Below are 18,840 nucleotides of genomic sequence, written 5' to 3'. Positions count from 1 at the left end.
ATAGTACTTACAGAGGAACTAAAACGAGAGAGAAATGATGCTCCTTTTGGAGATTAACAAAGAAAAGGCCATCAACAATGAAAAGATAGTTTTTTTTTTCAAAAAACTTCTGCCAAAAGAAATTTTCAAAATGCAGAATCAATAACAAAATAACCAAAACTATAGCATTTTAATTAGCTGCTTGTTCTCACAATCCCTGATTTTTTTAAATTATGTTAACATAAAACTAAGAAACTGCATCTCGAGGGAAGAGCTTCTCAAAATAACAAATGTGCCAAACAGTTCTCGAAAATTGTGTCTATTTGAGAACAAGTTTGACAAATTTTCACTGCAGCAAAATTCGCAAAATGGTTAATTACTAGCTAAAGTTTTTTCCCAATTTTGAGAAATTTATTTTTGATCTGTTGATCAAAATATACGATGAGTTGCTATCTTGGTTTAAAAAGAAAGAACAAACTGAGTACAAAAAGCATCAAAGCTTTCAACAGTTTCTTAACGTAGCTAGTAAAATTTCATAATCTTTTCATATAATCTTTGATATTTACAATCTCTTTCGCTAGAGACACTCGAAAACAGGCCAAACTTGGGCTTAAAGTGTTCTCTCGAAGTACTTAATGCATTACTGAATTTGATATTAACTTTTAAATGTAAAAGAGCCAGATTGTTTTTTTTAAATCAATACTCTGGAAACAACTTATTCGTATTGTCGTTTCGTGAGAGTTATACGCTATCCGAATTTGAACAGACATCCATTTTTCTGTTTTTTGTTAAACTCTCTATTAAAAAAAGTATAGTTTTTGTCTAACTTCATCGAGTAATATCGTTATTTTTCTACCTGCTAAGAAGGCGTAAATTGTTTCGATGGAGTTTTCTTCTCTTAGAAGTTAAGACAATAATTTAAAAAACTTGAAAGTATGCAGGGCAACAATAAAAGCAATTTTGCTTCCCAATCTACAAGATCTTACTACTTTTTGTTTCGAAACCCGAAAATTACCCTGTATAATAAATTTTGCTGATGCTGTAAATTAGATATATCGCTCTTATTTGCTGTTCTGCAGATAAGAACTCTATATTCAATTAAACCCAAATAAAAAAATGCTTTTAAATGCTGCAACTGTACAAAAAATTATCTCACGCTCAGCGAAAATTTTTTTAGGCCTACTTTTCTCACTGTCTCTTAAAAACTTGCTGAGAGGAAACCACTCTCTGTTCTTTCCCATCTTAATTTTTCACAAACTTCAACTTTTTGGGATTATCATAACATCAACTCTCGAGGAGCACATGCTGTTTCATTATATAGAGCTCCATAAAACCAACAAAAATAAATTTATTACAACCTTTTCCTAAAATAGTCCTCGTGCACAAAAAATGTAGCCTCGTTTTTCGTAAAAAGTTGGCAAGGGATGTTTTCACAATTTTCAACGCAACCATCGAAAAGTACTAACCGTGAGTGTTTATCCCAGACAGAGGTGACTTGTGTCTTGAGTTTCCTAATGACGTCATCTTTCCCACTCATCTGTTCCGTGTGAATAGATCTGACCTGTTCCATCTCCGTCACTTTCAACTCACTCTAAAACATATAATCAACACTTGCTATAATAAAATGGTCCCGCCTCTGAAATAAACCAACATTACAAGTACAAGTGTGCTCCAGGCCGCCATTTTTTGGACGTTTCAAGCTTTTAATAGATTGAAACAAGATCAGTAAGCCCCAGAGTGAAAACATTGATAACCAGGGTTGTAGCTGTAAATATGGCTCGGAACAACAGTCTACCGATAAGGTTTCAATTCAATCAAGCGATTATAACATCGACAGAGCAACGTATTTTTGGAAGCAAAGATCAATAAATTAACGTATTATCGGCAACACGTATAGGCATTACTAACACGTATAAGTATTAGTACGTATTAAGATTACGGCGAACATAGCAACGTAATAACTCATCGATGATAGCCACGTAGAAGAACAACGTATTTAGATTACGACGCACATAGCAACGTAATAACATTGGTACGATAATAGCAACAAGTGAGAGTTTAGACGGCAAAGTCTTTTTGCTCATTTAACTGGTATCAGTCTGTTTTTGATAATTGTGATCAACGCTGGTCACCATTCTATTCGAAACCGTGCAAAAAACCGAAAATTATTAAGTTCAAACGATTCTTACTTGATAGGTTTATTTATTAGGTTTAAAGAAATTATGTTATTTGCACTTTTTCCGAGCTTTGTACGTAAATTGGAACGATTTCTATGCGTATTTAAATACTCGATTCTGATTGGCTAATGAAATGACGCATTTTGATATATATTACACGCTTTAAATCTATTTAGTTACTAACATCCTCCGGCCCAGAAGAAGATGCTGGGAGAATGGGTACTAATTTTACAAGCGGGCGAACGAGCGATCCAGAGGACGTGCGCAATACGGCGGAGCGTGCGACGCTGTCGGAACCGTAACGGAGTTCAGTGATCCAAGCAGTGGGGTAGTAACCCCTCGGGTTGGTTTCTTCAACTACCCAAACCAAATCAACGGTCTTAAGGTGATGGTCGGCAGGCGTCTGCCACTTGGAACGTCGGTTCAGCGCCGGAACGTATTCTTTGATCCAACGAGACCAAATAGCGTTAGCGTAGGACTGCGCGCGGGCGTAACGTTTACGGTGATCAAACTCGTCTACGCCAATGATGGAAGGGAGACTACGTGCTTGGTTACCGAGGAGAAAGTGATTAGGTGTTAATGCGCCTAGGTCGGACGGGTCGGCGCTTACGGGCGTTAACGGGCGTGAATTAAGGGCATGTTCGACTAGACAAAAGGTGGTACTTAAAACTTCATCTGTGAGGCGACGTGTTCCAAGGATTGTGTAAAGTACGCGCTTGAAACTACGCACTAGCCTCTCCCAGATGCCACCTTGGTGTGGCGCACTGGGCGGGTTGAACCTCCACTTAATGCCTTTGTGGGCAAGTTCCACGGCGATGTTGATGGTGTTCCACTTCTCAATATTCTCGCGTAGCTCTTTTTCCGCGCCAACAAAGTTAGAGCCATTGTCTGACCAAATAATGGCCGGTGTACCTCGACATGAGACGAAACGCTCTACTCCCATTACACACGAACTGGCGTCGATGGACGGAACAATTTCAACATGAACGGCACGAGTGGTTAAGCATGTGAAGAGGAAACCCCACCTCTTCTCGGTTGTCCTACGCACAGTAACGTAAAACGGGCCGAAGTAGTCGACCCCAGTGTTCGTGAAGGGAGGAGACTGGTATGCAAGTCTTTCTACTGGGAGGTCAGCCATGATTGGTTGGATAGTGGCGGCTCGAAATTTTCTGCACGTAAGGCAGTTAGATTTGGAACGTAGTGAGGAACGTAATTTAAGGATGGTATAACGTTCTTGTACTTTAGCCCGCAGGTAGTCAATACCTTGATGATGATGTTTAACGTGGGTGTGCCTAAGGAACAACTTTACAAAGAAATGGCGCGCGTCGAGAACGATAGGGTGTTTTACATCAAAATCAACTTCAACCAACCGTTTGATGCGGCCAGCCGAACGAATTAGACCATTTGGTCCAACGAAGGGTGAAAACGGGGCAATACGGCTACTCCGTTTTACGTGTTTGTTTTCCAGGAGATCTTTCCTTTCGGAAGTAAAAGATTCGCCTTGAACGAGATACTGAAGATGACGCTCGGCTTCGTCAAGCTCAGTGGGATCTATGATGCTACCATCGGCATTACGGTAACGTTCGTGTGAGGGTAACAGCCGGAGTATGTATGCTGTTATTCGAAGCAACTTCTGATAAGAACTGTACTTATCAAAGGGAATTAAATGCGGGGGTGGTTCCTTAGTTGACTTGGTTACGGATGCGGCCAATGATGTATTGGTTTCGTCAGTTTCCTTAGTTGCTATACCAAGTTTGATGTTTTTAACTACTTCGATGCTTGGTTCGAACGGGAATTCCTTGGTTCTTAAGAAATCTGGACCGCTCACCCAGCTACATGATTGCAAAACCTCAGCGGACATACCACGAGTACCGGCATCTGCTGGATTATCGCTTGAGGCGACGTGGTTCCATTCGTCAGCGCTAGTGTGTTCTAAAATCTCGCATACGCGGTTTGCAACAAATATTGGCTGCTTGCTTGTGGAGTTGAGCCACTGCAAGACAGTAGTGCTGTCAGTCCACATATAAACTTTGTTGACAGGCACAGTAAGGGCTCGACAGATATCTTGTTTCAACCGAGCGGCCAGTAAAACAGCTTGCAGCTCTAGCTTTGGAATTGTCATCACCTTCATAGGTGCTACGCGAGCTTTACCCAGGACAAATGCAAGCACTGTTTTGGCCCACTAGAAGTGTTTACTTGAGCTCGGAGGAATGCAACAGCGCTGAAGACCTCTTGGGAACTATCGCCAAACATGTGTAGTTCAAGGTGTTTAAAGTTTCCCGAAAAGTAGCTCCTTGGTATAGTGATTTCTGCAAGCTTGGGTAGTTCTACACTCCATTCGAGGAACCTTTCAACAGTGTCTTTTGGTAATTCTTCATCCCAGTGCTGCCCGCTGACACGCCAGATGTCTTTTAGTAACAATCGGGCACCAACAGTAAATGGTGCCACTAGGCCGATGGGATCAAACACCTTAGACACTAGACTCAATACCAAACGTTGTGTTAAGGACTTAGTTACTGTACTGGAGGTACCCCGACTCACAACTAGAGTATCGTTGTTGTGATCCGATTTCAACCCAAGCACGTGCGAAGATTCCTCCTTAGATGAGGCAATTACTTTTGGTTCGGTGGACTGAGGTGACCCATCAATTCGATCAGCCAGATTTGGTACATTGCTTAAAAACTTAGTAAGCTTGAACCCACCTAGATGGAGAAGTTGCACCAACTCCTTCGATCTTTTGAGAGCCCTCTCAGGTGACTCCACCGAATCCAAGTAATCGTGCATGTAGAAGTTTTCTAGGACGGCTTTGGTTGCTACCGGGTACTGAATAACATTGTCTCGGGCCGTGCGTTGCAGTGCATAGTTAGCGCATGTGGGCGAGTCCTTAGCCCCGAATATATGGCGCGTGTATTGATACACTACAACATTTGTTGTGGGGTCCTCCCGCCACAAAAAACGCAGTGATGGCTGGTCACAGTCAGGGACACCCACTTGGAGGAACATACCCTCAATATCTGCGGACACGGCGAACTGATGTTGACGGAACCTAAGTAGTACGTGGATTAGGTTTTGGAGCAGGTCGGGGCCAGTGAGCAAAGATTTATTCAAAGAAGTACCGTGGAACTTTGCTGCACCATTTAATACCCTACGCACTTTCCCCGGTTTGCTCGGATTGATTACGGGATGATGTGGTAGGTACCACTCTTTATTCGACCGCTGCTCAACCTTGTGAGCATCAGGGACTGTAATCAAGTAACCTTTTTCCAAGTCTTCACGGATGGTACTAGCATAATTTTCTTTTAATGATGTATCTCTCGAGAGCCGCTTTTCGAGAGACTTGAGTTGTACCAGTGGTGAAAAGTAGTTATTCGGGAGTTGGATGTTGTCATCAGCCCATAACATACCGACATCGTATCTTTGGCCGTTATGGAAGGTTGTTGTTTCAAGTATTTCCTGCGCGCGAGCATCCGCTGCGGATCGTGGGTCAACTTGCTTGAACGCGCCGTACGATTCCATATCATACCAAGATTTAACCTGACAAGCTAATTCAAAATCCTGTTCAATACTGGCTTTGAAACACACCGAGACTAAACTTGAACTTGACGGGAGTGGGCCACTTAAAACCCAACCTATGGGTAAGCGGACAGCGAACGGTGAGCACTTTTCGTCGGCTGAAAAATACTCTAACGGGCGGATGGCATGGTAGACATCCTGTCCAAGTATCATCTCAATTTCTCCATAGCAATATCTTACTGGATCTAGAACTGCCAAATGTGGGTAAGTTTCTTGCATGGACTTGACGTCAATGATGTCGGAACCTACGTTTAATGTTTCCCTCACGTAGGGACGCACAGTGAATGCTTCGAAGTCTTGGTCTTTATGAGGTGTCACAGTCAATTGAACCACCTTTGTGTCTATGAGTTCTTCCGTGTTTATACCCTTGACGGTCAGTTTTAATGCGGTACCCTGCAAACCGAGTCTTGCTGCGAGACTATCGGACACCCAAGAGTTACTGCAAGCGGTATCGCATAAAACCAACGCCCTAGTACTAGTGCCAGAAGAATTAGTAAGTTTCAGTTCCGTGACCTGAAGGAGGCCTTTAACATCCGTCACGGAAGACATAGTGGTTGTTTTGCTTGGTTGCTGTTGACCCGTAGATGGCCTACTTGTACCTGCGTTCGACTTCGAAGTATCGATGTTGTTGTTTGTTGAGGGTTTAGCTGGAAAAACCCTTTCAGCTCCATGAGGTAAGGTGTTATGGGAGCTGTTGCAACCATCTTTCCTACATTTACGGGGACTTGGGCATTGCCTAAACATGTGTTTATCACGCAAACAAGAGAAACAGAGCTTTGCCTCAGCCACGACCTTGGCTCTCTGTGTGGGGGTCTTTTCCTTAAAGACATGGCATTCCCACAACCGGTGGCTGCCTTTGCATACAATGCAACTAGAGATTGATGTTGACGGAGATCTCTGTTGCGGCTTAGGGTTACTCTTCTGTTGCGTATTTGCAGCAAATGCCTTTGAAGCAACTTTTGATCTTGTTACTGAGTTGTTGGTATCCTCAGTCCTTGCTTTAGTTGCGGTATTTCTCATTAAATCGTGCGCTTCGGCCTTCTCTTTTAACCAATCGTTGAAATCAAGAAGAGTAGGTTTCACCCAATGCTTTTTGACCGTGAAGAGTGACCATGACTCCTTCATATTGGGTGGTAGCTTCTGTACGACAGTGTTGACAAGCGCAGCACTCTTTAAATCCGAATCATATGACAGCGATTTAAATACCCCGACAAGACTTGAAATGCACCCCGAGTAGTTAATGATGTTATCGCTATTATGCATCTTCAGTGGCGGAAAGCTGTTGAGTTTGTCCAAATGTGCACTTACAACCGCCTGTGGTTAGCCAAATTTACGTTCTAAGGTCCTCAGTGCGTCTTTGTACATTGCGCCGCATTAGGCGAACTCAGCTATAGCTGTTTTAGCTTTACCTGTTACGAGGGTCTTAAGGTATGTCAATTTTACATCATCAGTTAAGGACTGGGAGTCAATTGCGCTTTTAAACTGACCATACCATTCGTGCCACTGTAGAGGATCCCCACTGTATTGTGACAACTTCCATTCGGGTAGTGGGTCATTCCTCTTGCTAGATAAGGCGTCAGTGAATGCCTTAATCAAGCTTGCATTTTCAGATGCTGGCACTGGAGGCGTGTGATGCGGTGGGCCACCCCAACACAATGGTATCGGAGCAGTATGCCCGTATGTTGGATGTATTACCGGCGTGACTTTTTGGATTATGTTGTGCACTCATTTGCAAGATGGGATGGCTGATGGTGGGGTTAGCTGTGCTTGGGGGTAGGTTAGATTGAACGTTGTTATAGACGGTTGCATTATTTTTCGCCTGGTTTACGTTTGGGAGAATATTCTGAGGGAAACGCCACAAATTTAAATCGGGGTTACGGTTAAGGGGAAGTTTGGGTGCGGTAGGGCATGGTAACAGGCGGGCTTGAGGTGAATGGACAATGTTTTGTTGTGGAATGTTGGAGACGGGTAATTATGTTGCTGTGCTCGCTGGAGGGGGCGACGGAATCACGGGAGGCTGAGGAATAAATAGATGTTGAGATGGGAACACGGGAGGCGGGTTCACGAGTGGGTTTAGAGGTGGAGGGACCTAATGCGGGGAATGGGCAATAGGGACTTGTGTTTGGTGTGGAATGTTACTTTGAGTTAGATTCTGTTGTTGTTGAACATGAGGCATTGGCATATGTAATTGGCAAGGCACACTGGAGCTTTTCGGACCCAAGAACTGATTTACTTGTGGGTTTGTTGAAAAATCAGGTACAAAGATGGAGTTCGTTGGTGCCATAACGGGTGTCGGTGGCCGGGGAGGTTGCATAGGTGGTTGAGGTGGTGGGAGTGCGACATTTTGTACGTCGACTGGTTTTTGGTTCACTTCACCACTGCCTGAGGGACTATGTGCCCTTTGATCAATGAGTGATTGCTGCAGTTGAGCCTGGAGATATTCACGATAAAAGCTTCCTGCTGGGCAACAGAAATTGCAACTCCTGGCCGTGTGTACTGAGAAAGCATTTCAAGATGATGTAAGTTATCGGCAACATTACTTGGGTTTTCTGGAGGATTACTAGGGGAAGTATCTTTAACAGGAGGGTCGGCGGTTGCTGAACCAGGACGAGAAAAGTTTAACTCACTTGAATTACCTGCTGGAAACGAATTTACCCAATCCAGAACAAGTCCCTGACTTCTATCTGATCCCCTATCTTTAAACAAATTCAGTTCACTTGAGTGGTGACTAAACAATGAATGATTATCCATTAAATCAGCCTCATCTAATTTAGCTGCTGCAACACGCTGGCGGTGGTCTTCCTCCAATTCTTGAAGTGCCGTCTGTTCCATTTGTATTTCAAGCTCCTTTTTCCTCGTGGCAATTTCGTGTTTTTGTTTAGCGAGGCGCATGGCAGCTTGTTCTTGTTTCTCGGCCTCTTCGCGTTTTAGTTTTGCCATGAGAAATTCATGTTTACGCTGGCTAGACATTGATGATGTTGTTCGGCGTGAACTTCTCTTAGATTGGCCTTGAGGATTAACGCCCTCACATACGGTGTCTCGGTCAGCAACTGAGTCAATATAGCTTCTAGCCGCAAGCAAGAATTTATCATTGTTCTTGGTTTTATCATCCAACCACTGCTCAAGGACAGGGTAAATTGAATCTGGGTTCTCCGCTTTACTGGCTAAGTCAAATAGTTCTTCATTCTTCAACACCAGTTTACTGAAGACATCCTTCAACTTAGAAACCAAGCGTTCAACTTTAACCTTCCTGTCTTGACGATCTATGGCATCTGTGATGTCCTTATGGATGTTACATAACTCAGATTCTAGTTTAGATCTTGCATTAAAGAGCTTTTTCAATTTTTCTTGATGTTCGGCCATGATTTTGAAATGGCTAATTTATCAATGTAGAGTAACTTTCAACCAAACACGTGGAATGAGGGTTATACCGAACCCAAATGACGACGACTTGATAATCAAGACGTCGAAGTGCAGAAAGGAAATTACCGAGTATTGAATTACTTGGCGAAAGTGAGTAAGAAATTATAGAGTGCGTCTAACGTGCTTGAAAGCAACGTGAGACTAAACAGGAACACAGGCAACCGGGGGAAGAGGACTGGGTGGACGAAGCACGACGAAACGGGAAACGAAGCGGACGGGGCGGGAAGGACGGGCGAACGGCGCGCAACGCAACAGAGAACGGAACGGAACTGGCCAAAACGCGGGTAGTAAACGGGCGACGCAACGGACGGGACGGAAACGCTGAACAAGCGACGCACGAAGAAACGAGACGGGCAGAGCGGAGGCGTTGAGCGAGTAGCGCGCAGCGAAACGGAAAGGCGGGTCGGAACGGGCGGGAGACGATTACGCAGCGAGCGGGGAGGTCGAGAACCACTATGCTAGCAGACCACAGCAACAAACTCAACCAAACAAACTAGCCGTAACTCCAGAACAAACTTAAGTCACACCCTAGGGAGAAGGAGAGATGCTACTACAAGAGACAAACTAGCACAAGTCAATATGAGGCTTAACATATGAAAAAAACAAACTAAATTACGGCAAATGGTAGTATACTAAAAGGATGAAAAGAGCAAGAAAATTACTAGCCGTAACTCCAGAACAAACTTAAGTCACACCCTAGCAATAATCAAACCTAAACAACAACCGATCAGCAAACCAACAAAATTAAACAAACTACAGCAAATGTTAAGTAATACGCAGTGCTTTTGTAGTCAATGAAAGCTGGAAAAGTTAAGAAACAATCTAGCCGTAACTCCAGAATAAACTTAAGTCACACCCTATAAGGCAAAAACCTAAACCAACTAACAATCATACAGTTACACGCAAACATACAGCAGCAAAAATCAATATAATACAACAGAAGTGCTAGTAAATTAGTAAATTGGAGAAGTCCAGAAACCAACTAGCCGTAACTCTAGAACAAACTTAAGTCACACCCTAGAAAGCAACAAGACCAAAGCAACTAACCAGCATACTAGCTTAATCAACATACTGCAACAAAAACAACAACATACTTCATCACATATAACATACTACATCGAAAATGTGAATAGTAGCGAAGAAAACGAAAAGCGAAATTTTGGGAGAGCGACGTTATTGAAAAAAAAGCGGAAAACGGAGAATTGTAAAGTTAAAGAACGAAAAGAACGCGGACAAAAAAAAACGGTACATAAACGAGCGACGAAAAAAATTATAGGAATTTGATAATTTTTTGTAGGCCGGAGGTTGTGAAAAGTGAAAATTTTCACAACTTTTTCTGTTTAATGAGTTTCACTCAATTAACGAACCTTCTTGTTGAGAAATTGATTTTTTGACAAATTTGTCAAAACTTTATGCATTTGTCCAATTTTCTCAAATTTTGGTCAATTTTTTTGCAAATTCTTGTTTACGGAACGGTAATCCAGTAAACTGGACGGTTTTAAGCTCGAAAGTACGATTTATCAATATTCGGTATTGATTTTCTAAATTTTTTGATTTGCCTCAAAATTGACCAAAGATTTTCAAAATTGAACAATTTAGCATTAAATGCTCACATTTTTTTCTCATATTTGAGGTTATTTTTTGCTATGTACCCATAAAGGACCATTTTGTCTGAATTTTCCAACTTTCAGCCAAAAATTTTCAAAATCGATGTTTTTTTTCTCTTAAAAAAGTTTCTCAGCTCCCTTCTCCGAAAAGGATTGTATTTCGCTGAGACTTGTCAAGATAATACTACTTGCTTTTCTTTACAATATGGCGGAAAAAGATTTGTAGTATTTTAAGTCTAAGTATATATAAAGGTTTCTCAGCTCCCTTTCCTAAAAAATATTCTATTTCGCTGAGACTTGTCAAGATAGTACTACTTGCTTTTCTTTACAATCTGGCGGAAAAAGATATGTGAATTTCAGAAGCTTTGCTCTAACTCCGAGCCTAAGGGTTTTTAAACTCGAAAAATTCAATTGTGGGGGCTATTAGTGACCAGTTATGCAAAAAATTTTGATTTGACTACAACATTCCAAATCAAAAGTTCAAGGGATTGGGTTACTTGCCGTCTAACTTAATCTTTAAATACTACACTGCAAAGAAAAAAGGTTTTGGTTCTGTCTTACAGTTTTAGAGGTTGCAGTCCGACTTTTTTTGAGCAATTCTTAAAAGTTAAGCAGTTCGATGTCACAAATCACATTTAGTAAGTTGGGTCCTTTTGCTTGGGGATTGATGCCATGTGATGTGGTGGATCAAAGACAAGAGGTCGGTGGAGTGAGGCGGGAACTGGCATCAAGAATGCGTCAAGCCGCATGGGACTGGCCAGCCACAATCGGGACTCCCTTGGGTTCACTGACATTCAATTCACCTTGTTTTTGCTGCATCTGTTTGATAGTGATGCTTCTCTTCGTGTCCTTGCAGGGCTTGTTCTGGGACCAGAATCGATAGCATTCAAAATATGCCCGGTCATCTCCGTCAGGGCAACGCGAGGGCTGGCGTTATTGAGGATGCGAAGAGTGTGAAGTGATTTTTCATTAAGAACTCTCCAAATACGGGTGCTTGCACTCGTCTTTGATTCGTTGCTTCTCATCTATTAAAGTGTTCGTAATTCGGTCGCGGCACCATAAATGTAGCTGTAAATATGGCTCGGAACAACAGTCTACCGATAAGGTTTCAATTCAATCAAGCGATTATAACATCGACAGAGCAACGTATTTTTGGAAGCAAAGATCAATAAATTAACGTATTATCGGCAACATGTATAGGCATTACTAACACGTATAAGTATTAGTACGTATTAAGATTACGGCGAACATAGCAACGTAATAACTCATCGATGATAGCCACGTAGAAGAACAACGTATTTAGATTACGACGAACATAGCAACGTAATAACATTGGTTTGATAATAGCAACAAGTGAGAGTTTAGACGGCAAAGTCTTTTTGCTCATTTAACTGGTATCAGTCTGTTTTTGATAATTGTGATCAACGCTGGTCACCATTCTATTCGAAACCGTGCAAAAAACCGAAAATTATTAAGTTCAAACGATTCTTACTTGATAGGTTTATTTATTAGGTTTAACGAAATTATGTTATTTGCACTTTTTCCGAGCTTTGTACGTAAATTGGAACGATTTCTATGCGTATTTAAATACTCGATTCTGATTGGCTAATAAAATGACGCATTTTGATATATATTACACGCTTTAAATCTATTTAGTTACTAACAAGGGTTGACCGGCGTCAGTCTAATGGGCTTAACTTACCAAAATAATTGATTTTCGTTTCTGATTCAATTTTCGATTCATTCATCGATAGTATTTATCGATAAATGAATTAAGGGGCGTATCATTGTAGTCTTCCACTTAGTGCGGTATTAAAAATGCAGAAATTTCGTACGCCAGAAACGTATTGAGCAATACCACATGGTTAATAAAATTGTTCAGTTAGAAATTGAGACCAGAAACATAGCCGGCAGATTGCCGGAAAATTCCCGCGATAGACGCTTGTGGCCTTCCATGAATTGAAACAACTAAAAAAAATAAGATAGACAGATCGACCACCAGTCCTTTAATAGCCCGGATCATAGTAACATTGTAAATCAGCGCTGAATCAGAGTATTTCTCAGACAGTTTTTTACTATGATCAGATTATGATCATGTCACTTTTTACTATGAAAAGTGTAAACTCAGACAAAAAAAACGAAGTCTGTTCAGTGTAAAAACAGCATTGAAATCTTAAACTTAGCTTAAACTGTTCAGAATTGTTTTTCAGCCTTTTTTTCTCTGATCAGAGCTCTCAACATAGTATTATTAATCGTTACAGAAAAAAAACCTCTAATTAACTCTACTTAGAGACGGAAACCAACTGCATAATAGTTAATTTTTGATTGATTATTAAAATTATTATGCCTAAAAATTATTTGTACAATAGGAGTAAAGTCCAGTGAATAATTCGTGTTCAGTACCTCTGTTTTACGAATTTGACGATTTTTTTTTTAGTTTTCAGAAAATGACGGACTACATATATTTAAATAAAGCATCAGTAGAATTCGTGGAAAAATTTCATTCAAAACAAGTGAAACAGTCGCAAGTGAAAACATAGCCGGCAGATTGCCGGAAAATAGCCGCAATAGACGCTTGTGGCCTACCATGAATTGAAACAACTAAAGAAATAAGATTGACAGATCGATCACCAGCTTTTTAATAGACCACTAGACTTTTTGGTTTAGGTTCAGACTGTCAATTTTATGACACATACGGTCTATAAAGAAAAAGCCCAAAAGAGTTTTCAAAATAGATATTTGAAATCAAAAACTCAAGACTAATACTCAAGAAGTAGGGCTTGTAAGTTTGGCACCACTTAGATGCACACTATTGATCTTAAATAACTAAATGTTCATAAAATTTGCAGTTCCATAAGTGTGTTTTTGAGAGAGGTAAGTCACGCAATTAACATAAAAGCAGAAAAGATGTCACACACACACAAATTTAAACTGCAAAGCAGTAGCGATCACAGAAGTCCTTGAAAAAGTCAATTCCAAGAAGTCAGGTCGCAAGAATCATTGATGGAGACAACGAATTAAAAAACATAGCAGGACAAGTCCTGACCTACAATTCAAAAAATTTTCATTGACTAAACAAAAAATTAGACCTAGAACGGACTATGAGTGAATCGGGAAAACCATTTCTACAAAAACCAGATCAAAAAAACAAAAACAAAAAAATCAATGTGAAAATACCACTAGGGAGAACAAAAAATCACTAGCGAGAATGTCAATATTATTCTAAAAAAACGAGGTTTAGAATGAACTATGAATGGATTGGGAAAACCATTTAGAAAAAAATCCGATCCAAAAAATCGAAAAAAGAGTAAAAATCAAAGTGAAATTGCCGCATGTGAACAAAAAACCACTAGCGAGAAAGCGAATTTTTGTTCAAACACCATTTTCTCACTCTACTTTAAATTTAGAGCGAAAAAATTTCACGCCGCAAAACCACTCGCTTTTTCGCTCCATTTCTTGTTTCGGCGTGACCAAAATCACTACTCCAATTTGACTTCAAAAATCATGAAAATGTGTGAACAGATCTTTAAAAAAAGGCAGCGCCCCCAATACCATTCAAATTCTTTGAATTGTAAAAATATAGCAGGACAAGTCGTGAAAACGATTAAAAGTATTATTTTATGACCTGACAATAATTTTGTCCGCTTTTAACGACAAATGAGAGCTGATAGTAATGAGACTAGCAAAAAAATAACACAAGAACAACAAAAACAAGCACGACTAAAAAACAACTTATATTTTTCGAAAAGACAGGATCAATATCAAAAACAACTGCTATGAACTTAAACTGCCAACTATATTCCTCTATTTCTCCTTAGCAACCTGTCATTAAATGTCGATGAGTACACTCACTAATAAAAATAAATGAAACGACAAAAATATCAAAAAAATCGAAATAAAATTCGCTGAATTTTTTGAAAACACATAGTAAAAAAGTCACGGAGCGCAACAGCCACTGAAGGATACAATTACATCAATTAATTTAGTCCTCAATGACCACCGCTGAGACTGGTCATCAATGATATTAAGTGATGAGACAGCAATAAGTACAACCAATACTAGCAAAACTAAAGAAATCGCTAAGATTTTTTTTTAAAAAACGAACCAGCGTATAAGTTAAAATAGCAATAGCTCTGTATTGAAATGAATTGCTTTAATTGAAGTTTTTCTAGCAACCAATGAGACCTGTCAATAATGAGACTAAGAGTTAAGACGACGAAGTGGAAATAAAAAAAACGCAAAACTCAAAAATTCGATAATTATTTTGGAAAACAATTAGTGTCAAAGTAGTAGAAAACGCTAAATTTGAAAAAAAAACGAACAAATCGATAAATTCAACCGCTATTAGCAGCATCAGATACCTGTTCCCGACGAGATTAAATGATACGACATCAAAAAAGTACAATAAATACCTGCAGAACTGAAAAATTCCCTCACATTTTTTAAGAAAAAGTAGTGTTTAAGTGATGAAAATCACTAGCTCTTCTCTCGAGCCATTAATTGGATTCTTTTACGACTCAACCAATGAGACATGTCATTGAAGATACTAAGTGAATCAGACAACAGATAATTCTAAAAAAGTGGGCAAAATCTAAAATTCACTAATATTTTATGACAACAAATAGTGGCAAAGTCATAAAAAGTTTGAGCTGCCCCTTAATGAATTCAATCAAAAGCAAATAGGCAGATTCAGAACGCATATGTACCCTCTTAAACGCACTGAAGGACAGGAAACTCTGAAAACAGAAGTCAAATTGACGCACCTGAAAAAAAATTCATCTCAAAAACCGCCAGATTGTTCAAACACCAATTTCTCACTCCACTTTAAAGTTGTGTTGAAAAAAGCCACGCCTCAAACCTACTCGATTAATCGCTCCCTTTACTACTTCAGTGTGACCAAAATCACCACTCTAATTTGACTTGTCATTGACGCGAAAAAGTCGAAAAAAACCGTGATTAGATCTAAAAAAAGACAGCGCACCAATACAATTCAAATTCTTTGAATTGTAAACAACCACGATGTCCCAATAATAGCCGCTATCGCTTCGCGGCTATTAAAATGACCATATGGTTATAGAATTAATTGAATCTGAGAGCGCTCACACGAACAGAGTGAGCTCCTGCAAATTATAGAAACCCCAGTGTAACCCATCAATTTTTAAAAGATGATGATTCATCAGTTTGTCATGAAAAGACAAAACAAAACCACAAATGGTCAATTGGAAAAGTTATTGCTATATAAAAGCCACGAAAACCCACTGAGCGAACGAGGAAGCTTGAAAAAAATTCAATAGCAAAGAAGAGAAAACTCTAGCTAAATGATGTTTCTGAGTCACATTAAAACAAAATGAATAGGATTTTTGATATGGCCCCACAAAATTTACTGACTTAGAAATTAAAAGACATCGAAAGCGTTCAAAGCCATACGCGCATTACCTGTTTCTCCCGATTTTGAAGACGATAGGGTCAAAATTTTGAAGTCAAAAGGGTCAAACAAAAAATCTGTCAAGTGAAAAATCTCATAAAAAAGACCACAGAACTAACACAACCGCTACAAACTTTGTTTGAGAGTCATTAATAAGGAACACAATAGAGGCTATTTATTGACCAGTATTCTACAGTGTTAAACATACCTGATAGATTGCATGCAAGCCGCCATTGAACTCCATAATCCCGATTGAGTTTGAAAGAACAGAAAAAAGAATTTTTTGTATAAACATGTTTTTTGATACATAAGTGCAATTTACTTGGATGTCATCGCGCAGTTAGACATATTCCAATTTTTTAGTGAGTTTATACAGGTCTAGTATTAATACCAGTAGTCATTAGAGATGGTAACTAATACTTATAAGAACAAAGTTCAATTAGTGGGCATCCAAAATTGGGTTTATGGGTTTATCTCTTTTCTTGATTTCTTTTTTACGACTCTGTTTGTTTCAGGTTGTTTTACAGAGCAACTGCTGTTTAAAAGCACTTTGAGCAGAATCAACGAAAAAATAAAACTAACCTGGGCAAGTCAAAGAATTCACGCAAAATGTTGAACAAGCTGTGACTTAAGGTAAAGCGAAATTTTCATTCAACGAAGATTAAAACATAGCAAGCAAAGTCCTCAATTACAGTCTTACGAATTGAATTAAAAATGACACGGACCTCACAACAACAATTTACCACCAACTTCAAACCATGACCATTAACAAAGCTAATGATCCCATATTTGCGAATATAAACAAAAATTTAAAAAAACATTTTTTAAAATCTTTTTCGAGAAACTGGAATTTCAAAAACAACCAATTGAAAAGCCCTTGATATAAATTTTGACACTAAGTGTACTTGGCTTGAGTACACAATACAAAAAACATGTGGAAGTCAGTAGTAGACAAAGAAAAATAGAAAAAACTGAAATTTTGTTGTCGCCGTGGTTGGGGGCGAGTGTTCGGGGTCGCAGTTGGAATGAGGTGAAATGGGGGTAGTGGAGTGCTGATAGGAAATGAGGGACCGAGGGGGAGTTAAGGGGGCGGATAAAGAGGAAGGGGTTAAACTAAAACAGGTTCAAACTAAAACTGAATTTATGTCTCTTAAACTGCTGCAGTGAATCGCATACTTGGAGACCGGGGGAACACAAAACTCTAAGAGAACCTAGTTCCCTGTGGTCTTTACCTGTTTACCCCCTTTTTGAGGACAAAAAGTCAAATGGATCAGACGAAAAATAGGTCAAGCAAGAAGTTGCACGAAAAAATATCACAGGACTAATATAATTATTAAAACTAAAATCCTTACGCACAACAAAAATGTGACTTTAGAAGTAATAAAACAACCATTCGCATTTTCATTATGTGAAAAGCGGACAAAAAGAACAACAAATGAAGGCCAGATCCAAAAATTTATCACAAACCTTTCCAAAACATGAAATAGGGGTATTTTTCCATTCGTAAAGTTACATTTTTGTTTATCATTCATTGTTTTGTTTCAGTGTGGTTGTGTGTATTATAATATTCATACGTATAACAAACATAACCGGCAGTTTTCAAGCAAGAAATATGCTAATGTGAGGAAGACTATCATCTGTAATTCCGGAATATTTCTCGATTTTTGTCAGATGTGGTACGTTATAGGCCAAAAAGTATTATCTTATGAGACCGTAGAAGCTCTGTCGGTTCGATAAATAAGATCCAGAGACGGACTGGGATAAGATCCAGGGAGAAGATCGGATACGATCCAAGGACAAGATCGGATATGATCTGGATATAAGATCGGATAAGATCTAGATATAAGATCGGATATGATCTAGAGAAAAGATCGGATAAGACCCAGAGATAAGATCTGCCACGATTCCGAGATAAGATAGGATCCAAAGATAGGATTTTTCAAAGATTTAATGCTGCTACTGGGCATTATACGCAGCTAGGACCGTGAGGACTTTTTGGTAACCTAGAAAGTGGTTCTTGCTTCTGTTGTGACTTTGTTAATACAGTAATGCTTCCAACCAACTTGAAAACAATTTATTAGTAGTATGTAAGTTACCTGAAGTTGCAGTTTATGCCGCAGATCTTCTATCTCTGTCTTGAGTTGATCTTCAGTCTCTTTCAAACTCTCTATCTCCTCATTGGACTTTTGCAATGTCGTCCGCAACTCTATACAACTCGGACACGAATCCTGTAAAAATACTATAGTTCAGAAGCAACCTACATGTCAACGCATAAGAAAGATATATGGGTGCTATACGTATGCCCACTAAGTTTGGAGGGGTGGTGGGGGGGGGGGGGGGTCGCTCCACTAATGAGAAAGACCTTAATCTTTTTAGTTATCTTGTCAAGATACCCGCGCAAAGGTCTCCAAGGATGAAGTCAGCGACCCAAGTCTGGTTATGGACCAGACGGACCTTGGAAATATTGAATGTTTCAATGTTTCCTATCAGGGTGTAATCATTCTTTCAATTCTTTTAAAACACTCACGTGCACATTTTAAAATGCCGAAAGTCTGCAGTGCCAGAAGTTAAAATGCCTGAAGTTGACTTCCGTTGGCTTTCGTCATTTTAAAACGTGCGCGTTTCGAGTTTTAAGCATGGTTACGTGACTCTGCTT

The 18,840-nt window shown here is 39.7% G+C and overlaps 1 protein-coding gene across 2 annotated transcripts in view; it reads right to left on the bottom strand.

The window, feature by feature from the left end:
• The window catches only part of LOC142351908 (uncharacterized), a 438,132-nt gene that overhangs the window by 10,125 nt on the left and 409,167 nt on the right, over positions 1–18,840 (bottom strand). For both annotated transcript variants that reach the window (XR_012760975.1, XM_075404166.1), the window contains exons 9-10: positions 18,281–18,412; positions 1,446–1,570 (exon numbers count right to left, since the gene is read on the bottom strand). Coding sequence is in view for 1 of the 2 variants with exons in the window: in XM_075404166.1 (XP_075260281.1) it covers positions 1,446–1,570; positions 18,281–18,412 (257 nt within the window). In the remaining variant the exon portion in view is untranslated. The remainder of the gene's footprint in view (positions 1–1,445; positions 1,571–18,280; positions 18,413–18,840) is intronic.

This window comes from Convolutriloba macropyga, chromosome 13 (genome assembly GCF_964194025.1).
Source record: "Convolutriloba macropyga chromosome 13, txConMacr16.3, whole genome shotgun sequence".
Classification (NCBI taxonomy): domain Eukaryota; kingdom Metazoa; phylum Xenacoelomorpha; order Acoela; family Convolutidae; genus Convolutriloba; species Convolutriloba macropyga.
This window is presented reverse-complemented; position numbering and strand designations above follow the sequence as displayed.